Raw genomic sequence first — 26952 nt, 5'->3', positions numbered from 1 at the left:
AAATATCATGAAGAATGTATTAGTTGGTACTTTTTTGGGGGGTCCAATTCAACTTTATCCTACAGTTATTGGAGTTCAGCAGCAGCAATGCAACAGAATTCAGCTCTCCTTTACCCAAGACTCCAATTCCTTTCTGCTAAATTGTTTAAGAGCAAGCAATGCCGAGAATAGAAAGGGACAAATACTGCTTTTCATTTATATCTAAAACCACTGAACATTTGTATTTCATGCATATGGAATGTACTTTTGTAATAGAAGTGGGGAATTTTTTTTTATAAATGAGCAAGTTTGTTAACAATTCTGGTGTGGTTATTTCCCAGAATGGCAGGAAAAAAAACAAATAAAGGAAATGTTAGGAATCCCAATAAGCCTGTTGATTAAATCTCCCTCTGATAGCTGAAAAAGTTAAATGTCTCTGACAAGTTGAATAAATTAACTACATTAAAAGATCCACAAATGTTTTACAGAGCTCCTCCTATCTAAAGGGAGGAGTCTGGATTACTTCCATGTTGACTGGAACAAATTCCAATTATACAGCATAAAATTATCATAATGTGTTCAGGATGCCTATGTTGAAATAGACCAGTACTGGAAAAGAGAACTCAGTGAATACACAAGGCTTAGTTCCTCTGAAATCAACAGCACAGTGTAAGTAACAAATACTGTTTGGCTATAACAGCACTATATTTACTTGATTAATTTGCCTTAGACCAGCAATTCCTGCATCTAATCAGAGGTTTATTTTATATGCATTAGCATTGGCATTAAGTAGTCCATCACAAGCCAGTAAAATAGGCTTAATGCCTATTTCATATATATAAATATATATAAATATATATAAATGTCATTCCAATTGTTATTGAAGATAATACGACATGGCGATGCCTAGATAGACATGTAGCACAGGTGTTTTTCTTCTATGTACAAGGCTCCTTGTGTCTTCTAGTACTCCTTACTTTCATGATATATAGGGAAGGGGTGTGGATGACCAGGCCCCACCTATATGCAAACCCTCTTTAATGCACTTGTAGGAGGGAGAAGGTGCATTGTGGGTAAAAACATAATGCTTTGCAACCATGTTTTGCACTTTGTACCTTGATCCCCCATAATAAATGATCCCTACTATAGCTTTTAAACTCAGTTTAATTTGACACTATAATTTAATCTTCTTAATGCTTGATTTCCAGTGAAGTATAGTCAGGAAAATTGCTTATGAAACCTACTAAAATCAAATAATATGACATGAAACCTTAAAGTGTATTAAGCTGAACTTTACTGTATTCTAGAATAAATATGACCATGGTACAAAATGTGGCAATAATTGGTGCTGGAATCAGTGGACTAGCTGCTCTTAAATGTAGCCTGGAAGCTGGACTTGAGGCTACCTGTTTTGAAAAGAGTGACAGTGTTGGGGGTCTCTGGAACTATACGGTAAGACATAATTTCAGATTAGTATTAATAAAGAGGGAACTTGGATGGGCATAGAATGCTTCTGAGAAAGGATATGAATGATATGCTAAATTCATTAAAAAGTAAAAAATGCTTGTTTTTTCATCTTCTATATATGAATTGTGTTCAATGAAGCTGGACATTTTTGACATACTGGTGTTTCCAACTTTATTGGAAAGAACCAGTTGATACCTGGAGTTAGTGCTGGGCCAAATTATTTATGTAGAACACCATGACTAAGGGGCCCATCGACTAATAATCAAATTTCCATTTTTTGACAAATCTCTGAAAAATCGTGGTTTTCCTTTTTTTTTTTAAAAAAAAAAAAGCTTTAAAAATCTGAGATTTATTAAGTTTAAAAACCACAAAACCTCTAAAACAAAACTTCACCAGGTAAAAGTTGTCAAGGTCCCGCAGAAGTCAATGGGAGCTGCTTTTAAATCAATTCAGTCTTTTAGAGGGTTTTTTTTCACTAGAAATTGTCTGAAAAACTCAAATTTTTAGATTTTTTCAGATCTTTTTATAAATATCATTCATAGTTTTAGAGAAAGTGACTTTAGTCATAGTTTCAAAAACCTCATCATTAAAATGTAGTCTTTAATAAATAGGCTTCCAAAAGTTATATTTGCCCCCACCTTATCATAAGTGGAAATACAAAACCATTGTATGCTAAATATCTTTTATAAAATACATTTTCAAAAGCTGGTCATACATGTATTGATAAAGTAAGTATATAATAAGGATTTAGGGGGGGTGGTGGAAGCACTCTTAAGGCTAATACAAAATATATTTAAGTATAATGGAAGTGCTACTTACAATGCACTTCCCTGGGACCCTGTCTCATAAGTAATTCAATATAAATGCAAATGCATATGTTTACAAAACAGGGGTTTTTAGTTACAAAGTTATGATCATAAAGTTGAAAAGCCACCATACCACGTCAAGGTAAACCCCATATGGCGGTCCCTAACTTACTTAACTCAGGTCACAATATAAAAAGATACTTCTCTGCATAATAGCATTACCTGTACACAATGTGTGTTGTGCATAGGTTTCAATCTGAAAGCTAAATCCTCCCCTGCCAGCAAGGGCTTTTAAGAGAGAGAGAGATTGCTCAAACCAATGCCCATATTTAAAAGCATAGGACCACCATTAGTATAAAGGGGTGGGTATGGGGTGCTATTAAAAAACCACACTGAGCTGAGCCCCCCTAGATTTTTGTATGTTCGCCTGAAGCTGTGGCTCAGCTCAGTGTGGTTTTTTAAGTAAGTTAGGGACCGCCATATGGGGTTTACCTTGACGTGGTATGGTGGCTTTTCAACTTTATGATCATAACTTTGTAACTAAAAACCCCTGTTTTGTCAACATATGCATTTGCATTTATATTGAATTACTTATGAGACAAGGGCCCAGGGAAGTGCATTGTAAGTAGCACTTCCATTATACTTAAATTTATTTAGTATTAGCCTTAAGAGTGCTTCCACCCCCCCCCCCCCCTAGATTTTTGTATAATAAGGATTTGTACATTATTTGGTATCTTTATTGATGAGCTTTTAGGTCTGAAACCATTTTCTCAGTCTCAAAGGTAATCTATGTTACCTGACATTTAATACTGCTATAATAAAGCCTTGTAGCTTACACATTCCTAATATTACCAGTGAAATTAGTTCATATTATTTATCATGATATTCTTTAAAATGCCTCTAGCTACTCTAGTTAATGCAATAAAATGTGAACAACAATGTGTCCAATCAAAAAGAACAAATGATCTCCAAGGGGTAATTCTAGATGTTTAGTGATATCTGTGTATTTACACAAAATATTTCTGAGGATTTTTTAACTTCAGGGGAAAAAAATGAAGAAAGCAAACAGATTTTTGTATCTGACATAAAGTGGTCAGATTAAAAAGGCAAACACACAGTGCATGAGCTGCAGGTTAATTGTTTGATTTGATTTTGCAAGTAAAGCCTATGTACAAATGAATGTCCCCACGGGCAGATTTCAGTATATAATTGTTATTCTAAAAAGACAGTTTTATTTATTTAGTGATTGCAACATTGTGGGCAGATTTATCAAGGGTCGAATTTCGAAGTGCAAAAAACTTTGAAATTCGACCATCGAATTGCATTTTTTTTTTTATTGAATTTGGCCATATTTGGACAAATCGTTTGATCGTACGATGAAATCTGATTCAATTTTGAGTATAATCAAATTTAATAGAGTTTAAAAAAACTCAGATGAATTCGAAATTTGAACATTAATAAATGTGCCTCCCCATGTGTAGCCTTACAGAGCATTTGTTTTTAGATGGGGTCAGTGACCCCCATTTAAAAGCTGGAAAGAGTCAGAAGAAGAAGGCAAATAATTAAAAAAAACTATTAAAAAAAAAAGAAATAATGAAAACCAATTGGAAGGTTGCTTAGAACTGGCCATTCTATAATGTATAAAGAGCTAACTTAAAGGTGAACCAATAATAGCATACAGGGTTAGTGAGCCTACCACTTACATAAAAGCATAAATGCAAAATAATTTATTTGCCGCCTCATAGGTTTCCTCAAGCAGTTGTTTCAGTTTCCTTTATCGGTAGGTTGGCCAGCCACCCATGTGTATTAGTTATCATGTATCAAATTTTAGAGTGAATTAAAACCTAGAATCCTTTTAATCTTTTGGAATCACACACTTGAAAGAAAACAATCCCGCAAGATTAAGATATTGCTTGAATTACACCAGTTATGGAACACATTTCACACTGTCCCTTTTACCTCCTTACATAAACTTTCCCAGTCAGTTCTAAAATTCTGAAATTAGCATTTTGAAAAAGAAGTTGCTTTAAGTAAATACTTCCATTGATCACATACTCGGCTGGTGATCATTCCACCTAGTCTGAATTTTAGCTATATTTTTGTGTACAAATATAGGTTGTAAAATAATGAGTATTTGATTACAAAATCATCAACCTTAATTTTGAAATTTACTTTTAAGGAATATGCAGAAGATGGCAGAGCCAGTATCTACCGATCAGTCTTCACCAATGCCTGCAAGGAAATGATGTGTTACCCAGATTTTCCTATTCCTGATGAATACCCAAATTACCTTCACAACTCCTTGTTTTTAGACTACCTGCGCCTCTATGTCAAACATTTTGACCTTGCGAGATACATAAAGTTCAAGGTATGCCTAACAGCGAATGGACAAAACTACATGTAAGACTGCTGAAATTTGTTAAGCATTATGAATGTGCTGATTTTTCTTTAAATATCTTATGTGTGACTTTAGCAGAAAATGGATTTGTGTCGGACTGGGATGCCAGTGGCCTACCAGAAAGCCTTAGTCCTTGGGCCCACCAGAAAACCTTAGACAGTGGACCTTTCCAAACTATTATTTCTACTCTACTCACTGAACCCCATAAAGAAATAGGGAATGACCATGAAATAGGCCAAATGTTTAGAAGCAAAAGGGCCCACTAACACCTGGGCCCACCGGGGGTTTTCCTGGTATCCCAGTGGGCCAGTCCAACACTGTGTATGTACATGAATGCAAGATTTTCTGCATCTTTTAGAGCTTAACATATTTTTGTGTTCATTTCCTTTCCTTTTTAACCAAATATATGAAATAATTGTACCAGTATATGTGTTAGAATCACTTTAAACAATTTGCAGAGATCTATTGTGGATGTATCTTTAAGATGAAACTTGCAAGGTAGATAATCAGATTGCAAATAATCAACCTCTTCTTTTCTTGTGATTTTTTGGCTTCCAGATAAGCAAGTGGGATTATTTGTGCAGTAGCAATCTATTTATCTAAATTGCTTCAGTTTCAGTTCCCGGTTTGCCTTGCTTAGCTCAAGAAATAAAACAAATTACATTCTGTGATTAAAATAGGCAAAAAGTATGTTTAGCACAAGTCCAATGCATTAAACAAGGGGGTATACTGCCCCATTAAAGGAACAATAACACAACTAACAAAAAATTTAGTGTTTTAAAGGAAAGACAAAATAATGTACTGGTGCACTGCACTGGCAAAACTGGCGTATTTACTTCAGAAAAACAACTATAGTTTATATAAACAAGCTGCTGTGTAGCCATGGGGGCAGCCATTCAAGCAGAGGATATACAGTGGATAACAGATACCTTCTAAAGAATCCCATTGTATGCTACAGAGCTTATCTGTTTTCTGCTTTGCATCCTGTGCCTTTTCTCCAGCTTGAATGGCTGCCCTCATGGCTACACAGCAGTTATTTATATAAACTATAGTAGTCTTTCTGAAGCAAACACACCAATTTTATCAGTGCAGCACAACAGTACATTAAATTTCCTTTACTTTAGGACACTTTCATTTTTGGTGATACTCTTCCTTTAAGCATATACTGACATGCATTTTTTTAAATTCTAGGTGCATAACCTTACATTTATCAAAGTTGATTCTCATCTGCCACCTAGGCACCCAGATTGCCAGTTTATCCAGATGCTGCTGCAAGGATGCCACATCCTGGATACAGTGAACTGGCCTGTATAGTTGTGTGTTATCTGCAAACACTGATACTTTACTTTCAATGCCCTACCCCAACTCAGAATTATAATTAATAGAGTCTATATTTTTATTATTAAAATATTTGTCTTGTGTTTAAGAATCAAGATGAGGTAGCCTGATCTAATACAGCTAAAAAATAGTATCTATATCCACATTTCTCTTTCAGACAGCTGTAGTCAGTGTGCAGAAATGCCCAGACTTCCAAGTAACCGGTCAGTGGAAAGTTATTACAGAGCAGGATGGAAACCGATCATCAGACATATTTGATTCTGTTCTCATCTGTACAGGCCACCATGTGCATCCAAACCTTCCTCTGCATTCATTTTTTGGTATGTGTCCTATAGGAATATCTAAAATACTGCTTCTTGTTCCCCTTTATTTATTTTTATTTTCTCCCCCTTTTAAAGAGGTGTGTTTTTGACAAGATTTTAAAGTAAAACGAAATTTTTGGCAGATCATGTAATCACAATTTCTGTTTACATAAGTTGGAGTGATTAAATATTCGGCTAAAGAGAACTGAACAGTTCCAAAATAATCTAAAATACACAAACATTGAAAAACAAGCAAAGTTCGCATCGGTATGTGTTATTGTGCTCTAAACTCTTTGAACTTCCAACTTTGAATTCCCATAAAAAATGAAGTCTGATTTCAGTTACACATTCCATAGTAAAACATATTTTGGCAAAAAAGTCATGTTAATATAATTTGTGTCTTGTTGCATAAACTCCATTTGTTGACTCCAAGCAAGGTATAAACTGAGGCAACTTCGGGCGACTATAGAAAACGCATCGCTGCGTGTGCATTAGTGCAGACGACTTTGCATTGTAGCCTATGGGGAAAAATGCCGAGGCAGTTCGGGGAGATAGTCGCTCAAAAGACGAGGCGATTAGTCGCCAGGCGACAAAATCTCCCCGAATCTCCTCGTGTGGACTAGCCCTTATCATCAAAGAAAGATTCTACAGGAGACTGAACCATAATCTTTAAAAAGTAAATAAAGGATTACAAGATTTTAAGGGTAAGGCCACACTTTGTGTTTTGGGGAGATTTGATCGCTTTATCTTTGCGGCGACCAATCTCCCCAAATGCCTTCCCTGACTCTGCGCTGGCTAAAATGAAAAAAGCCGGCGCTAATCACATGTAGCGATTTGTTTTCCGAAGTTGCCCGAAGTTGCCTCACGAGCGACCAAATCTCCCCAAAACACCCAGTGTGGCCTTACCCTAAGAAGGACCCAAGCCACAGGAAATCCTTTGTTGTAATTAAATTCATACTCCATATGCAAAATGTGTTTGGTGGGCATAAGAGAACTTCTTTACAGTTCCTGTCAGTAATTCAACTTTGGCAACTTAAAACTCCAGAGGTACACATCAGTGACACACAAAGAAGAACAGTTTCAAAAAGGAAAACAGCTGATCTGTTTTATAGCAGATTCAGATTTTTGAAAGCTAAAGCTTAACTAAAGAAGTTCACGCCATAGCCCTTCATCATTGATCTTCATAGAGAGAACATATTTAGGTAGCTTAACTCGTAATAATGACATATACAGGGCAGGCAGATTCAATCATTTTCAGCATTAAGGAGAACACGTCTACTATGAGATAAATGATGGCCTGTAGTTTCAAAAATCTCAAAAAAAATTAAACCCATAAATTCAAGGTTTTTTTTTTAAAGGGATACTGTCATGCGAAAATATGTTTTTTTCAAAATGCATCAGTTAATAGTGCTGCTCCAGCAGACTTCTGCACTGACGTCTGTTTTCAAAAGAACAAACAGGTTTTTTTTTGGTTTTTTTATATATATTTTATTTTGAAATCTGAAATGGGGCTAGACATATTTTCAGTTTCCCAGGTGCCCCCAGTCATGTGACTTGTGCTCTGATAAACTTCAGTCACTCTTTACTGCTCCTCTGGAAGTTGGAGTGATATCACCCCCTCCCTTCCTCCCAGCAGCCTAACAACAGAACAATGGGAAGGTAAACAGATAACAGCTCCCTGACACAAGATAACAGCTATTTGGTACATATAAGAACAGCACTCAATAGTAAAAACCCATGTCCCACTGTGACCTATTCAGTTACATTGAGTAGGAGAAAGAATAGCCTGTTTCCAGAAAGCAATTCCATAGTGCAGCACTGGCTCTTTCTGAAAGCATATGACCTGAAATGGCTGCCTACACACCAATATTATAACTAAAAAAATACACTTGTTGGATTAGTAATTACATTTTATATGATAGAGTGAATTATTTGCCGTGTAAACAGTGTAATTTAGGGATAAAAACTACACCATAAAAATCATGACAGGATCCCCTAAAACTAGAGTTTTTACTGAAAACTACCCTCAAAAACGCCTTTTCTAGAAAACTTGATCTTTATTAAATAACCCCCTAAGCCTTAAAGGAATTGTTCAGTGTAAAAATAAAAACTGGGTAAATAGATAGGCTGTGCAAAATAAAAAATGTTTCTAATATAGTTAGTTAGCCAAAAATGTAATTATAACTACTAATTAAACTATATTAGAAACATTTTTTATTTGGCACAGCCAAATAATTACCCAGTTTTTATTTTTACACTGAACAATTCCTTTAAGGGAATCATTTTTATCTCCATGTTTCTAAGGTAGGTATGGTAGTCAATCCTTCTCTTCTGCACTTTGCTTGTGAAAGGCTTAAATATTTGTTAACTGTGATTCTGGACACAGAACTGCACTAATGCCAAGACAGATAATAGTATGTTTTATATGTTTCATTTAGGCATTGAGAGGTTTACTGGTCGCTACATGCATAATCGAGAATACAAAGAGCCCGCACAATATGCTGGAAAGCGAGTGTTAGTAGTAGGCCTGGGCAATACAGGAGCAGACATTGCTGTGGAGCTAAGTCACACAGCACAAAAGGTAAAGAACATTTCTTATAATACATCTATAAAGAATATATACTGTACATCAACTTCAGATCAAATATTTGTCGAAAAATTAATGATAACATTTCATTTATGGTGTGGGACAAAGAAAAACATTACATAGGTTGGAGACTTTTGTGAGCAGGGCCTCATCTTTTCTATTGTTTTCTTTTAAAACATTATGTTTGAATCTGCTTTCATGTTTACATAACTGTTTTTATTGTTCATATGTTCTGTAATAAAAAACTAATAGATGGTTTCTAATTTGGTTAAGATGTATAATAATACATATTTCACATTTACACATAATCACATATTTATTTACAAAAACCAACAACCAATACAAATGATGAAGAAGGCCCTGCCCAAATGATTTGATCAAATTAACAGATGTTATATAGTGATGGGCGAATTTGCTCCGTTTATTTTTGCCAGAAAATTTGTATATTTCCAGCAAAATTCGAGAAAAGGTGAAAAATTTGCGAAACGGCGCCGGTGTCTCGTTTTTGATGCTGGCATCTGTTTTTTGATGCCGGCATCCGTTTTTTGATGCCGGCACAATTTTTTTTACGCCGTCGAATTTTTACCAGCGAATTTTCGTGCCCGTTTTGCGAATCACACTAATTCGCCGCGAATTTGCGCCTGGCGAATAAATTCGCCCATCACTAATGTTATACCTCAAGGAGATCAAAAGCAAGAATCAGTGAGATGTACCAATGTGTCACCCCTCAGTCGACTGACCTGAAACTCGCAGGACCCGCCAGTCCAGTGGGTTTGAGTTGAAAAATGGGCCGCCACTTCAGGACAGGTCACAACTGCCCACCACAGTGCACATTTGTGTACTGAAGCTCGGCTCCAGCTCTGACATAACTTTTGATATTATCTAAGGGGAGTCAGACTAGGGCTGTGTACCCCAAGCAACATGTTGCCGATCAACCTTTTGGATGTTGCTCCCAGTGGCCTCAAAGCGAGTGCTTATTTTTGAATTTCTAGCTTGAATTCAAGCTTTAGTTGAATAAAACTTCAATTAAAAAATGTGTACAGTTTTTATAAGAAACCTGACTGTATGCAGTGAAATTCTCCCTTCATTTACTGCTGTGGATAGGAATTGTCAGATGGTCCCTAACTGGTGAGCAGGGACACAATCATACTTATGAACAGCAGGGGGAGCCCCCGCCTTACTTCCCAGCCATGCAGAACTCAAGCAGCTTTGTTTATGACGATCCCTAAGCAGCCCAGACCACACTGAGCATGTGCACAGTCTTGGTCTTGCAAAGATGTTTCACAAAGTTACAAGATGGTGACCCCCTGTAGCCAACTTTGAAAGCATAAATTATTAGTTTGATTAGGCTTGTGGTGCAGTAAGTTCATGTTTATATTTAGTATACAAAATACAGCATTTCTAGCCTTATTCTATTTTAGACTTTACATGCCCTTTAAGAAAGGGTGGATTCTTAAACCTTGCACCTATTTAAGCAGGCTCATGCATAATATAGCAAACTTGGATAATTACTATAAATCCATACTCCCTGCCCAGGGTAGTGCAAGTCATGTACATCTCTACAGACCAGAGAGAAGGTCGGTGATATCAGTCACAATGAATTGCCTAATAAATCAGCAATCCCAGTGGATATTGCAGTCTCATAAGCAATATTTCTTCTAAGGCAGAGGTTTTCAAACTTTCTTTGCTCAGACTACCATTTTATACTATTTACACGAGCCACATGAACACACATATATACAACTCTTCTCAGCCATGGACAAGGTTTCAGGACTTTATACTCAGGCACCCTATGGCAAATACTGCCACACATGCAGGCACCAGTGAGTTTAATCACATGAATTTTGTGTATTAACCCTGAATACCATATTCGGAAAGCAAGAGATGACTTATTATGTATTTCAAATGTGGCAATTTTCTTTTTAACTATGCGCATTTTAAGGGCTGATTTTCCTCCTGTACACAGTTTCTTGTCTGAATAAAGCCAATGGAATGCAGTTAAGGCTTCCAGGCTTGGCAAATCAACTATAGTTCAGATATATTCAGACATAGTGTACTTACAATATCCATTCTGTTGAAAAACATGATCACGACCATGATTTTAGTCACATTTTAGGATCTAATGGTCTGTGGAGATAATTAAGTAAAAACAAACTAAAGTATCATTGGAAAGAAGACCCACAAATAAAACCATAAAGAATAACATATTTTTGTTAACCTTTTCTGCTATCACCTCCCCCTTTGTAAGTTTTTATGTTTTTAAAAACATAGCTTAATATGGCATGTGATGAGGGATTCAAAGAATCAAAACATTTAACATGATTTGGAGCCAAATCTTTGACTTCATTCCTAGATGTCATTATTCAAAATACTAAACAATAAAAACTGTTGCATAAGGTTATGTTTGGGATTTGTTAACTAACCTTCAAAGAAGCAAGTCAAGATGATAGCAATATATATCTTTATTGTGTTTTATTGGCTCCTGCTTTATTAGAGCTCTGCTAGTGGCATTTATAATACATTGGTGTATTCTTTGCCCCTTTATAGGTCTGGCTAAGCACTAGAAGCGGCTCTTGGATTATGAGTCGTGTCTGGGATAATGGCTACCCTTGGGATATGGTCTACTTGACACGCCATCAGTCCTTTCTCAATAAAGTCCTACCTAGAGCTATATCTGACTATCTGTATGAAAGCATGATGAACAAAAGGTTCAGTCATGAAATGTATGGCTTGGTACCTTTGGACAGGTATGTTACTGCATGAAATTATATAATTGCTTAGAAATAGTTCTCACATCTTCTCATATATATGCACACTATAATGGAATGTATATTCACACTGGCTACACCAGGATAGGTTGGAGAACATGCACTACATGTAGCTAATATGTCACATAATGGCAGCAATACATCTGACACTGTTCTTTTGTGTCAGAGCAGGCTGCAAAAAACAGAGAGCACAGATGCAGTTGATATAAATGCGTTCTGCACCCAAATGGCACTTGCAGATACAGCATTTGATGTTTACCTGCTTTTTTATCTTCTACTATTGTTGCAATTTACAATTCAGGGGTTCAAGGAAAGAACCTGTTTTCAATGATGACCTAGCTGCCTGCATTACCTGTGGCACTGTTGTTGTAAAGCCCAACATTAGAGAATTTACTGAGACGTCTGCCATTTTTGAAGATGGGTCTGTAATAGAAAATGTGGACGTTGTGATATTTGCCACTGGATACAGCTATGCTTATCCATTCATTGATGACTCTATCATGAAAAACAGCAACAATAAAGTCTCACTCTATAAAGGAGTCTTCCCACCAAAGCTTGAAAAACCAACTCTGGCTGTTATTGGATTGGTCCAGTCCTTAGGCAGCATTCCATCAACTTCTGATGTCCAGGCTCGCTGGGCTGTCAGCGTTATTAGAGGTAAGTGGAATGTCATCCTGTATATCGAGGGTTCATTTTTGTGTGTATTGAGACTGGAAACTACTGATGACAAGAACACATTTAATCAATGTCTAACAGGAAGAAAGGGTGGGGTTCAACTGACTTCCCTGAAAATACCATAGCTGCTGGGTCCAGAGGGAGAGCGAGCTGGGACGTAACTTAAAATACTTTCATGTTTCAGATTCCTGGTTCTTTAGAGCAATTGTGGGAGTAGCACAATTTCAACTCAAGGCCTATTAATGTTGTGTTTGTATTTATGTTATAGAAAGGTGTATATTGCCAATCTGGCAATACTTAAATACTTGTCTTTTACAGAATTGTAATAGAAGAGTTGTTTTTAATCAGCCATAGTAAACTGCCTGTATTATGCCTGTATTTCTTGTTGTAAGGAATATGTAAGCTGCCACCCAAAGAGATGATTGTGCAGGAACTTAATGAAGAAGAAACAGAGAAGAAGAGCTGGTAGGGCTATGCTTTTTGTGTAAACCCATGCACTCCTGCCTTTTTTTTATCCTACCTTATCTCTACTATTATCACAACTCATAAGCAATCAAGGGTATACAGTGCATTAACTATTTGCATAGACCTCTCATTAAATATGGACCGTATGGAAAAATACGTTACTATCGGCAAAAGGGAGTTCATCTTAATATTATTGGTTGCTGCACCTGAGCAAACTTTGTACCTTTTATTAAGTATGGGGGTATAAACACAAACATTAAATAACAGGTGCTAAATGGCACCATTGCAGTTCAAGGTAGAAACCAATCAGATATTTGCTTTCATTTCCTAAATTGTAGTAAACTGTTAAAAGGTAATTGCTGATGCAAATGTACTTGTGCAATTTAGCATCTGTTTTGGTAAATGAGCCCCAGTAAACACAAAGGGGACTAAGGGGGATTCACTCAATGAGTTCATAAGAAAATATTGTATTTCTCTTTCTTATTCAAGGTTTGGTCGGAGTGAGACTTTGTCCATGGATTACATTACCTACATGGATGAACTGAGTTCTTCTATTGGCTGCAAACCTAACCTCCCTCTGCTCTGCATTACTGACCCTAGACTAGCCTGGGAAGTGTTCTTTGGGCCTTGTAGTCCTTACCAGTTTCGACTGACCGGCCCAGGCAAATGGGATGGTGCAAGAAATGCAATTCTAAACCAATGGGATCGCACAATTCAAGCCATGAGAAAGCGAGAAGTTCCATCTCATACAGGGTTGTCTTCGTTTATTGCTTTGATGAAGTTGCTTTTTATACCTTTACTTCTTTTTACTGTTTTTTTGGCCTGGTATTAGAAATTCACATTTAGAAAATAACATTTACTACAAGTGCTCTTACTATCTAAAGAAGTTTCTTCTTCATTGATATAGATTTTACAAGACCATGCTTAATGTAATATTTACCCCTATATATACACATTTGTACCAGTCAGAAGCATTTCAGGCCCTTATGATGTCTTGAGGTGGCCAAGTTGATGCTGCCCACCCCTTGGTCCCCAATTGTGCTCTCTGCAGTAGAAGAGCCGAATTTAGTCAATTTAAGTTACCAGGAGAGGCTTTTTACTTCCTCTGGTAACTTGTGGGTTACTGTTGCCTGAGGCGAGTTTCTCAACTCGCCTAAACAGCACCCCTGGTACTAGTACCAAACAAGGTAGTGATATCTACAAATGCAAGTGACAATGTATCAACACTAAAATCACTTACCCTTGCTTGGGCCTTTCAGTATTATCCTGTACATGCTGCTAGCTTCCAAGAATGTCTCATGTATTTCACTCTAGTAAAATAAAACATTGCCATTATAAATTAAAATGGGAGGATAAAATATGTTGAATATTTATATCTGTTTTCTGTGTTCTTGAGCAAGAACTGTAATATTCCACAAAATACAGTGGACATTTGGCTTGTCTGGAAGAATGCTGGAAGCTGGAATAGCTGAGGATCCAAGTTATAAAAAAAAGCTGCTATGCGTATTGTACGAGGCAAAGTCATAAAAGGCTGATCATGTGTAACCCAAGGCTGAAGTTCCAGTGGGTGGGAATATGGAAATGTAACCACAAGGAGGAGAAGTTCAGAGGGACAAAAATAGGACGATGCAAGGACAGTTTTAAATATTTTTAACACACTTGAAAAGTCTGTATAAAATACATATATAGTTCCAGCTGTGGTGCACTCCAGTCAAGCATTTTCTTCATGCCTGGGTGCTGTCAAATGTATTATAGATAGTAGTTCCCCAAGACTGACGCACTCCAGGGCTTCATAATGCAGTTTAGAAAAGAACATTTATTGTCAACGTTTCGGTCCCGTTCTGGGCCTTTCTCTTGACATTACAAACAGAAAGGAGGAACTGCTCCTCCATGTTCCAAATATATATATATATATATATGTATATATATATATATATATATATATATGTATATATATATATATATATATATATATATATATATATATATATATATATATATATATATATATATATATAGAGATATATATATATATATATATATATAGATATATATATAGATATATATATATATAGATATATATATATATATATATATATAGATATATATATAGATATATATATATAGATATATATATATATATAGATATATATATATATATATATAGATATATAGATATATATATATAGATATATAGATATATAGATATATATATATATATATATATATATATATATATATATATATATATATATATATATATATATATATATATATATATATATATACAGTATAACCATTTATCAACCATTTAGCAACTTGCCTGGGTGCTGGTATATAAGGTAACATAGTACCACACTCAATGGGAATACTTGTGAAAAAAATCAACATTTATTTAAAAAATCTGACGTTTCGAACACCAACTGTGCTCTTTGTGGTTATCCTTGAGAAAGCAATTTTTGTTCAAGGATCCGCACACACTCTTATTCTGTAGTTGGGGAAGTGCCCCCTTCTTTATTTTATAACACCACAAGTATCCTGTGGTGTTACTTGTGGTGTTATAAAATAAAGAAAGGGGCACTTCCCCAACTGCAGAATAATAGAGTGTGTGCGGATCCTTGAACAAAAATTGCTGTTGCTGTGAGACCTGCTCGGGTCTGCGGATGATCAGCACCACCATTGCAGTAATTTAAATACATGAGTTGCAGTGGATTGTTAACATATCCTTGAGAAAGAGCACAGTTGTTGTTCGAAACATCAGATTTTTTCAATAAATCTTGATTTTTTTTCACAAGTATTCCTGTTGAGTGTGGTACTATGTTACCACTGCTGTCAGGCATCTAAGTGGTGGCAAATGGTCTGGACACATTTTCCTTGCAGGCACCTTTCATTCAAATCATTCATTAGTTCAGCACAATTGACATGAAGTGTACTGCACTTACTGTTCAAAGCATTTGTTAAAGAGCAGCAAACCTGCTGATTCAAAGCACTTACTCTAGGCTACTGTAAGTTGTCTGTGTTTAGATAACAATATACAGTAAGTTATTCACAGTGGGAGGAAATTGAATCAATCAATCACAATGCAATTCTTTACACCATCAGAAAAAGGGGGTGCAATAGTGCTCTTGAGAGGTTATGTAATAAAAGGTGCAGCTTTTGCTACAGGTCTAATCACCTATGCCAATCAATCAGCAGGCAGCATTTACTGGTTACAATGGGTTACTGCACCTGGGGAAACTGTGCCTTTTATTTCATAAGGGGATTTAACAGGTTACACTATAAAAAAGGACGGCACATTTTACAACAAACACTGCCACTTGCCGAGGATACTCAACCAGCTTTTTTTTTTTTTAATAGAAATTGTACAAATTAAACTTTGAAAGAAGGTGTGTTGATAAAAGAAGCAGCGTTGAGCACTAAGGCACATAAAACCCCTCGTATTGAATTCCTTATCCTTACTGAAAGTGAGCTGTGAAACAGATCCGGGAACAGAAAAAGACTTACTTAGGAGGGGTTATAAATGTACTATTATGAACTACATAATACACACAACAAGATTAAGTACAATTTAAATACTCCAACAAATAAGTATTGATATGCTCTTTGCATTCACTACACAGTTTATCATCAAAAGCATGTAACCCAAAACCACCATACACAAAAGTTTGGAAATTGTTAAAGAATATTCTTACCTACTTTACCCCAATGTATAGACAACCATTGCTTTCTAAATACTCTCTGACAGGGTTATACCCCTTGAGCTCTCTCATTTACTAAAAGTGTGGATTCTTAAATAGTATTTGTGGTATTCTAATGAACAATCTTTTCATATAATAATCCTACTGCTGTCAAACAGGGTTGCCCCTTAAGTTGTACATCTTATCTCCAACCTTTATACCTGTAAGCCACGTTCAAAGTAAAAAGTTGGTTAGAAACACAATTATGAAAAAAGTTACTGGGGATTCCACTATATGGTAGCCCCTATTTGGAATGACAGTATTTAGGAGGGAACATCGCGTCTACTTCCTGTGCAAGCTGAGGAAATCCCATCTCCCACCATTCATACTCAAAACCTTCTACAGAGGGACTATCGAGAGCATCCTGAGCAGCTGTATCACTGTCTGGGCTGGGAACTGTCATGGAGCGCAAGACCCTACAGGGGATAGTGAAGACAGCAGAGAAGATCATAGGTGTCTCTCTTCCTTCCATTACGGACATTTACACCACTCGCTGCATCCGTAAAGCCACCAGCATTGTGGCTGATCCAACACACCTCTCACACTTACTGTTCATACTCCTGCCATCTGGAAAAAGGTACCGAAGCATTAGGGCCCTCACTACCAGACTGTGTAACAATTTCTTCCACCAAGCCATAAGGCTCCTGAATACTCAGGGACGGGACAGATCTCTCTCACACACACACTCCATCTGACCTTACTATATACCACAATATTACACAGCCACTGTACGCCATTGTATAAATAAATAGCCATTGGATACCATCGTTCTCTATGAGCACATCTGCACTTTATCATGTTCTTTATCATGTTCTTACTACTGTCATATCACAATGATACACCCATCATGTCTGACGTTTAGCATTATTTACTTAACATATTATATCTGCTGAGTGTTCACTGTCTTGTCCTGTCCCTGCACTATGCTGTCCTGTCTTGCAGTAGTTACATATTTTTGCACTTTTTGTCAGTTGTCCGGTACATCTATCTTATGTGTAGCACCATGGTCCTAGAGGAACGTTGTTTCGTTTCACTGTGTACTGTACAAACGTATATGGATGAAATGACAAACTCACTCTTGACTCAGTACGCCATGTTTTTATTCAACCAAAACTTGCCTCTAAACTAGGAATTAAAAAACAAGCACTTGATTTGAGCCAACTGGGAGAAACATCCAAGGGGTTGGTGAGCAACATGTTACTCCGAGCCACTAGTTGGGTATCACTGCTCTATACCATTGCTGCTCCCTAATTCAAGGATCACTTCTAATGAGGCCTGTGAGTCACAATATTGAACTTGCCGACTGTAATTGGACAGAATTCACTGTGGGGTACCTAAGATATTAACATTCCCCCCAGTGCATTGGTCTTTCCTTGTCCTTTAATTTGACCACAGCATTCTGTTTAACATATTATGCAGATAGCTTTACAAGGGTGATGGAATAAAAGCTTTATTGTTTACAGCTCAAATGTAGTACACTTTTAAGTCTTTTAAGTCTAAATTCTATAAGGTTACGCAACATATTTGGACAGGAAGCTGATTCGCAAGATGAGATTAAGTTTTCTGTCTACGGTTTACAATTAAATTAGTTTTGACCTATTTTCTTTCCCTTGAGCGAACAAAAATGGTATCTGAACAAAGGCTCTTCAGGCTACATTAGAAATTTTCCATTACATATAAGGCACTAGCTTCAGATTCTGGTTTTGGGAAAAATAAACAAACTTTGCTAAAAGCCAAGCTTACATATATTCTATTATATTAATCCATGTAATGAATGTATTCCATGTAAATGTTGAAGCCTGAAGAACAAAGAAATCATTAGGTGGGGTGCAAGCTGGACACTTTGTTGGATGTGACTACACCTATGTATATATGTGTGTGAGCTATTTATTGTGTGCAGGGCAGCCATCAACAGAGTTGTAGGGGGCCCAAGGGTAAGGGGGGCCCAGCCAGGCCCCCCATCTTTCTGAGAGCTGCTGACTTCGGGAAGGCATGGACGTTTAAGGGGCCCAGGCCACTAATTTTCTTATAATGTGGGGGGGGGGGGCTGGCCACCAATTTTGGCCACCAATTTTTTTTTCTCATGTGGGGTCCTAGCCACCAATATATTTAATGGGGGGCCCTGGCCACAAATGTTTTTTTATGGGGGGCCCTGACCACCAATATCTTTTTATTTTTTATTAACATGTGGGAACCCTAGCCACCAATATTTTTTTGTTTTTTTACTGTGTGGTGGGGGGCGGACCTGTGGGGTGGGGAGGGTGGACCTGTAGGTGGGGCTTGCAGTGGGCGCAGCCCAGGGAATTTTGACATATGGGGCCCTGCGATTTCTGATGGCGGTCCTGATTGTGTGACCATAATAGCTTGCTCTCAATCATCAATTAAGGTGCTGATTTTGAATGTTACGGTTAGTAATATACATTAAAAGCACAACAACAAATGAAACAAAACATATTTTAATGTCTTTGATTTAAAGCAGTAAATGGGGCTACCTTATAGGCTAGGATTAATAGTGGCTTTAGCCTTAGTTGCAAATCCTAGGTGATCACATTCATATTGCACCCCAGTTTATATTAAAAAAATTTCCTCTTTGCTAGCAACAGATAGAATCATACTCTGTTATATTTTGGACTATGAAATGACAGCTAAATAAACCTAAAAGAACGAAAGTATCACATTTTTTTCTTCTATTCTATCTATCTCATTACCAAGAATATGGAAAGAAATCATTAGTTAACGACATCTATCCATACTACTCAATGCAATATAAACATCAGTTATGCTCATGACCAAGATATTCCATTTATGCAGTACATACCGAATAAAATGGCAACTAGCAAAACACAAAGGCTTAACAGAGTTTTTAGGTTTAGCCCAGATTCTGGAGACTTGTTAACTAGACGAGTCCTGGTTGGGTTCACTGTTCGCTCCCATTGGGATGAAATGGCTTTCTTGGCACCAGACCACATTCCAGGCCCATTTAAGCGATACTGATATGGTGTAGAAGGACCAAAGCAGACTGTCCATGCAAGGAGAGGGTCCTTAAGTAGAAGTTGCATGATGTTGGGACGGACATCAATCTCCACAGCAACTTCATCCATATAGTCTATAAAGTATGACTGTAGTTTCTGATTCCTGGTTGCAGCAAACCTTTGCAAAGTAAATATAAATAGTTGTAGATTTAAATATAACTTACTGTGTCCCTGCATTGGCTACAGAACCTATACTATAGTTAGACATAGCTGTTTAGCAGCCATTCAAAGGAACCATATTTACATGGCAGTTAACAGGTACATACTAAAACATAGAGCAACTGCACTGCAAACTCATTCCCCAAAAGAGCCCTGCACCTCCATACAAACAGAACACAGATATATTGTGTTGCCTGATGTAATATCCTCTCTGTTATGGTGGTGTAACATTGCTTAAGGGCAGAAAGAGTATTACACTAATTTACCTGTAATTATCAATTTCTTGGCAAAAGGTCTAGGCCCCTTGTTACTTGTTACTGTTCTGACATTACAGTTTGTCTTAATGCCAGCATTGCTTCTCCTGAAATGCCACTGTGTTTTATCACATTTCCTACCAGTCATGTGGCAGTCACCCTTTCCTTTTTTAGTTTCACATTCTGGAGTTTAATTTCAAAGCCAAGCATATTATTAAAAAGGTGGATGGTGACAATAATTGGCAGAATAAAATTATTAAAGACAATTTAGTTTGTAAAAATGAAAAGAGAAGTAATAGTATTTGGGATGGGAAATTCAGTCCTTCGTAGTAAACTTCCTAATTTAAATAAAATCATAAACCCGGAGATGGGTTTGTCTACAGTGCTGTATGCACACAGAACCCATGTCACAGGAGCATTGAAAGTAGGATTTTTTATGGGAACGCTCTGCCTGGTCTAAGAAAGTTGGTTCTGTAGCAGGACTGGAGTACCTGGGGCCCACCAGAGAAACTTGCGCCAGGAGACCACCACTTAAGCAACACCATAATGATGTGGTAGTAATGATAATGTAATCGCAAGAGAGCAAACGAGGTAGATCACTTTACTGAAAACACTACATTTGCAGAGTCTGAATATGGCCACTGAAATTGTCATTAAAAGTAATTATGGGGAGTTTTTTTTTACCAGACATTTATTGACATTTATTATTATTTATACCATATTTTATAGATTTTATATATTTGGTTTTTTAAGTGTGAAATATTTGAATATAGTCATCATTATATTTTACAGTCTGGCCAGTCAATACTGTTGGAGTGAACAGGGCTGATCAGATTGTAGTTGTGACTCCTATTTTTGTTTCCTATTAATTGCCAGTCCCATTTATAAGAGCCTCCCCCAAACTCATGCTCCATCTATTGGCCTCCCGACCCTTCTCTGACCCTGTACTGCCTATTACCATAATACGTGCTCCTTTGTGTGTACATACTATAAAAATAAGTTGTGCAACAGGGTTAACAGGCACCATCTTGCTCCATTTCAGATTCTCTTCTGTTAGTTTGCCAACACCGAGCCTGCAGGAGCATGCACAGTTAAGACAGAATCCAGACCTTACTAACTGTGCATGCTCCTGCAGGCTCCATATCAGGAAACTGACAGAAGGGGATCCAAAGTGGTGCATGATGACACTTATTAACCTCACTGCATATTTATAGTAAGTACACACAAAGGAGTACTTTTGACTGTAATAGGCAGTTTGTTTAAGCATTATGTGTATGCCTAATTATATAAATGCCCATGCGAAAAGTAAAGGCACTCGTCTTTGAATTTTATCAAGAGATGGAACCTGGAAGGCTATAGGTTAAATATACTTGATGTACGATATCTCACCTAAAATGTGGCTTCAGCCTTTCATTATTGCCAGAGACCCCTGCGTACACTATTGGAAAGGTCATGGATATAGGCTAAATTTTCCACTTTTAATTATTCAAATGATGGAAGGTATACTATTTGTCAAACTATAATTGCCATTTATTCTGATCTATTCTAAACAGTACCAGGCAAAGAGAGTTAAAGAGCATCTGAGTTCATAGGAAAGAGATTTGCAGTATGCCGGCCTTTCTTCATAGGTAAAGAAGGAAAGAAGACTGGAAATATTAAAAGAAAATTGAAAAGTTGTTAGGAATAGACTGTCCCGTAACATACTAAATGTAATTAACTAACCGTAAATGATGATCACACATGCATAATAGAGTAAAACTGGAAGTACTCTATTGTGGATGAGTGAACAGGAATTTATGGAAGGGATGCTGGTAGAAAGTTAAGTAAAATGATAGCCCTGTACAAGCCAATGTAGTTCACAGGGTCCCTGTTCCCCGACTTCACTAAAGAAGAGAGTCTCTCTAGGGCAGAACAACTTTACTGTGCCATGTTGATCCCAGGCTCCCTGGAACAGGGTGAATAGGAAGGACCACTACATGCCAAGGACTATATTAAAATGTGTCAGAAAGAAGTCATAGAACTATGGGCCAATTATATAGATATGCTAATAAACTAAACTAGATCCTGGGCTTCTGCCCAGTAATTAGGGAAAAGAGAAGTGAAGGGATTTAAAGCCATAGAGGCTTTTAATCCTATGGCTCACTACACTAGAAAAAAAACGTGTCTTTCTATCACTTTTTCTAAACGCCAAGCCCACTCCAGTATCCTCTTTACAGGAAACCTTAATGGTGGCTACGTTTGGCTGGGGAGCCTGGGACAAAAAGGCCCCAGAAAGAATACTGCACGAAACTGACAACCCCTTTAATGAACTCTAGGGGGCAAATTTACTAAAGTGCAAAGTAAATTTGCCCCCCTTGAGCGCTGATTTACTAATGGCGTAACTTCACTAGCGAAGGAGATAGACTCTAGCGGTACTTCCCTCACTAATGCCAGACTTGCCTTCGCCAGCTCAGACCAAGCAAAGTGCAATAGAGTAGATAGGAGTAACTAAAAATTGAGTTGAAAATGTTTCTAAGTCCCAAAAAATGCTGGCGTCTTTTCCTTTTTTTAGGCTGATAGGCTGCAAAAGAGTGTAAAAATGTTTTGGGGTAACCGGCTTCCCCCCTACATTTCCTAACATATGGCCCATAAACTATACACTGGGCTCATGTGTAAGGCATTCTAACAACTCTATTTTCTTTTATTAAGCTTCCCTGGGCTTGTGTAATGTAATGTATTTGCTGCAACATATACGTCCATTCAACTTTAACTTCCCGTCATATGCAAATTAGCCAACACTAGCACAACTTCGCTCTGCTTGCCAAATTAACACTAGTGCAATTTTCCCAGCGTTCTGCACCCTGGACACAACTTCACATGTTAGTGAATTAGCGTTGTCTGAGCGAATTTTCACCTGGCAAAGTGTTGCACTGCCTACGAAGCCGTCACTGGCGAATTTTCGCCACTTAGTAAATTTGCTCCTAGGAGTGTAGAAATAGTAGCATTTCGCTTAGGAATGATAGCTGGAAGTAGTTCCCCCAAAGTAATACTGACATTTAAGTGAAGGGACCACAGCTTGGAAAGGGACTATGGTAAAAAAAGAACCAGAATCTACTCCCTCAGGCATTCACTGGAGGGGATTCAGATAGCTAGCTGGTTTTCCATAAAAGTGTATCTTAAGCCTACTACTCCTTCTCCACATTGACACCAGTGTTATGCTCCATCCATGAATATTGCTGCAAACCATTTTACCCTCATAACAACATTTGTAATACAAGGGTACTACACATTAAGGCATGAATTGATAAGTTTTACGTACCACTTTGTTTTGAACTCCATACTCTTCTTAATGTAATCTTCCATTCTGGCTACTGTTGGTAAATGTGCTATACCTAAGGAACAATTTATCATTAGACCACAGTTGCCTTCTGCCTGTATCCCATAGGCTTCCATTTATAATTTTAGGTATTAAAAAATCATACAGCTTTATGCTTACATTTTCCTCAAAAACTGAAAACTCTTAGATTAGAGGAAGGCCAACTGATAATCCTTTTTTGCATTCCTTGCATACACAGCTGATATTCTATAGCAGGATTCTCAAACAATGCAGCTTGCACACAGTCTGGTTTAAGGTCGCCAGATCATGTGAAATCTCAGGGACACTATTAATAACTTGCATTATTAATTATCAGCAATTTCAGCAGTGATACCATTAAGCTGGGAATAAAGAATGATCAGCAAATTGGAAACCACTGATCTAAAGCAGAAGTGTTCATACATTACCAGTGTATAATTTACTTTTAATGAAGACATCCAAGAGCTACCACTGCATCTGCGTTGTCAAAATTCATTGTTTCCAGGCCCACCCTTCAGAACAGGAATCCATCCTCTCCTGATACTTCCATAGCCCACCAAGCAGCAGCTAGAGGAGAGCATTTTTTAGTGTCTGGGGCTTTTTGGGTGTCTCTGCAAGGAGGTATGTGGAGGTTGCAAGCCCACGCTTACCTTGGAACACTGCCAAAGTGAGAAGCCAGCAGCCAGTGATGTGGGGGTGCCGGGGTCCAGGCAGGCAGGTGCCATCTGGGGGGCCCTCAAGCCCTGGAGCTACCCCTGCCACCGTTTGGGCAGTTTATACGTTTGTGATGTGAGCCATGACCTGGAAGACTCTGCATGCAAGTCTCACTCTCCTGATTTATCTGGTACCCTATGCCTGGGTGGGGAAAGCCCTTTGCCTGGCTGACCTCCTGGGGGCTTGTGCTGCCAGCCTCTGCAGTGTATGGGGCCAGTCCTGGACCCCCGCTCCTTCACTAGGGAAGGTGGGGTACTGTCTTGAATGTGTGAGTTTGCCCTGCATTCCACTTTATTCCAGTCAGGCCCAGTTGGAAGCCTCTGGTCTCTGCTCCTCTCCCCATGCTCCACCTGAGCATTTTTGTTTTCCCACCAAACCATCAACCAGCCCCCCCCGACTCCTGCTGAAATTCAAAAAACGCAAGAAAAAAGTCAAGATAGAGAGCCTTTCTGAAAAACTGCACTCTCTGAAGCGAGGGGATCAGAGCAGTAAAATAATCCTTTGAGAATGCTGAACACAAAGCAATCACAGTGTCATCAAATAGCGAGTGTTCCTGTGTTTTATAGCGAAATCTGCCCTATGCTGGCACACTAGGTCAAAGAAAGATGAAATCAAAGGTGAGTTTAATTTGTCAGGTGGACAATAGTGACTGAAATGAAGACTCTTATAGTTCAACAACAACATCTTAAAATATCGTCCATGATAATGTGTATGTGGGAGTGGGACTTGGATATGCAGCAGCCTGTGTCCGGTGATGTTAGAAATAGTGGGCAAAGTTACCTATCAGGGTGCCTGATGGGGTGTCTGGGACTGCTTATGTGAAAGCGGTGATGGCTGTTAGTGAAGCTGCACAAGAAGTTGTGCAAGTGGACATTGTTGGTCATATTTATGCTAACTTGCACGTAGAAATACATTTGCAGACAAGGGGAACGAGTGTTGCAGTGGCAGAAAGTCCTGTGGCTGTGGCATATGAAAATGTGAATGTGAGTGTTCCTAGCTTTGTGAGTGTAAATAAAGCAAATGCATCCAATGTTATGAATGCTGCAGAGTGTGGGTGCATGTGTGTTGCAGGGGGAGGCACTGTGTGGGGAAATTTTCCCAGTTTCAGGAGGATTTACCCCTCAGACCCTGGGAAATGCAGACATGTATTTAGGCTGCAGTGGATGGGGGAGAGTACCTTGCTGGAGAGTAATATTATCATTGACAAGATATACTGTATGGGGTTTCTGGCTTGGGATATTTATTGTGGGATTGTTTTACATACTGCTGTCTATGACTTTGGTGTATAAGGTCACATTGTTGTGAGTCAATCCCGCCGCAGACTTGAAAGCGTGGCTTAAGCTTTATGGAGGAGCTTGAGAGAGACAATGGTATTTGGATAGGTGGCTGTCAGGTGAAAGTTTGCATTCTCAAATCACTTTCATTTTTTAATGTTACTATTCCTTTAAGCTCATTGCACTAAATTGCTTGTAAAAGCAGCAACTCTTTAAACAGTAGTTTAGTCAGTCTCAATTATGTTATGCATGCTTACTCTGCTTTAACTCTGGTGTAGGATTACTTTAAGGATTAGTTCACACGAGGAGATTCTGGAGATTTTGTCGCCTGGTAACGAATTGATTCGTCTTCTGAGCAACAATCTCCCCGAACTGCCTCAGCGTGTTTTCCCATAGGCTATAATGAAAAGTCGCCTGTGCTAAAGCACACGCGGCGATGTGTTTTCCACCCTAAGTACCCATCTGACCCAGTCCCTGCCTCTCTGTGTCTCCCTTATGCTCTTGATTGAGTGTCCAGGGGGCCTGAAGCATTTACTTTGAAAACATTACAGTATTCCAAATTGGCTGAATTGCCTGGATACTTCAGCCAGGAATAATGAAATAGGATTCCAATTCTATTTTGTTGGTTTGCCAACTAGCATTCCTGTGCTGTTATTCTCATGACTCGCTGAGCAGCCTCTGGGAAACCAAAGTCTTTTGGGTTCCAGCGGGATTATGGGTGTAAAAGAAGGAAACAAAATGAAGGAATTGATGGAAGTGGAGCCTACAGTTAAATTTAACTTAACACGGGAAACCTCACCCACTTCGGACATGGAAAGAATTGATAGATTGATAGCTCTCTATTCTGTGGGTGGTGGTGTATGGCCATTCTTAGTTGATGGAGCGATATGTCTGGTTAATTCTGATAACAAGTGAGGCTCCTCCATGCTAACTAGTTATGCTACTCCTGGTGGTCAGCATCCAAATTCTTAGAGGTACAAGTGGAATTCACCACAAGATATTGAGGAATAACAAGCCCTCGATTTTCAGGGCCGCATGCGAGCTACACTGAATGGATCAGCATGTGACTACCCATTGACAAGTGCGGGTAAACCACTGAACCCCATAATAGGGTTTGGGGATTGCAAATTTTTCCCATGAACAAGGTATTCCCAATAAGTGCAGGTTATTGGTCATGTTGATTAAGTTCCTGTCCTTTACACACACCACCCGTCACTACTTCTGAATGGATGGTTCAATGAGGTCCTTGGATCGACACTGCTGTGGTCAGCCTTGGCCCTGGCAGAGTGCAGAGAAGATGATCAAATTTGACTATGTAGAGCAGGGGTCCCCAACCTTTTTGATCCATGAGCAACATTCAGATGTAAAGAGAGCTGGGGAGCAACACAAGCATGAAACAAGTTCCTGGGTGAAGGCAAAATAAGGGCTGTGATTGGCTATTGATGGCACCTGTGTGGACTGGCAATCTTCTGGCAGTACATCTGGTTTTTATGCAACCAAAACTTGCCTCCAAGCCAGGAATTTAAAAATAAACACTTGATTTAAGACCACTGGGAGCAACATCCAAAGAGCTGGGGAGCAACATGTTGCTCACGAGCTACTGGTTGGGGATCACTGATGTAGAGGAAGTAAAAGTCGTAACAATGCTTCCGTAGTTGACCTT

The 26952-nt window shown here is 38.2% G+C and overlaps 2 protein-coding genes across 4 annotated transcripts in view; one reads left to right on the top strand and one right to left on the bottom strand.

Moving 5' to 3' along the window:
* The first annotated feature begins 540 nt into the window (after positions 1–540).
* On the top strand, positions 541–14158 carry fmo3.L (flavin containing dimethylaniline monoxygenase 3 L homeolog). Of its 2 annotated transcripts, XM_018256815.2 has the most exons (9): positions 541–648; positions 1287–1431; positions 4432–4620; positions 6146–6308; positions 8729–8871; positions 11425–11624; positions 11947–12302; positions 12713–12785; positions 13275–14158. In XM_018256815.2, exons 2-9 carry the CDS (start codon positions 1294–1296, stop codon positions 13615–13617), a joined length of 1605 nt encoding a protein of 534 aa, XP_018112304.1. In that variant the 5' UTR covers positions 541–648; positions 1287–1293; the 3' UTR covers positions 13618–14158. The 2 variants fall into 2 exon arrangements, with proteins under 2 accessions (XP_018112304.1, XP_041446493.1); XM_041590559.1 differs by lacking the exons at positions 541–648; positions 1287–1431 and having other exon boundaries at positions 4565–4652.
* Positions 14159–18962: 4804 nt separating this feature from the next.
* The window catches only part of LOC108714415 (dimethylaniline monooxygenase [N-oxide-forming] 2-like), a 32003-nt gene continuing 24013 nt past the window's right edge, over positions 18963–26952 (bottom strand). For both annotated transcript variants that reach the window (XM_018258622.2, XM_018258623.1), the window contains exons 8-9: positions 23266–23338; positions 18963–19672 (exon numbers count right to left, since the gene is read on the bottom strand). In XM_018258622.2, coding sequence (XP_018114111.1) covers positions 19306–19672; positions 23266–23338 — 440 coding nt within the window. In that variant the 3' untranslated portion in view covers positions 18963–19305. The remainder of the gene's footprint in view (positions 19673–23265; positions 23339–26952) is intronic.

Source organism: Xenopus laevis, chromosome 4L (assembly GCF_017654675.1).
Source record: "Xenopus laevis strain J_2021 chromosome 4L, Xenopus_laevis_v10.1, whole genome shotgun sequence".
In the NCBI taxonomy this organism is placed as follows: domain Eukaryota; kingdom Metazoa; phylum Chordata; class Amphibia; order Anura; family Pipidae; genus Xenopus; species Xenopus laevis.
The sequence above is the reverse complement of the archived record's forward strand: the minus strand, read 5'-3'. Positions and strand labels throughout refer to the sequence as shown.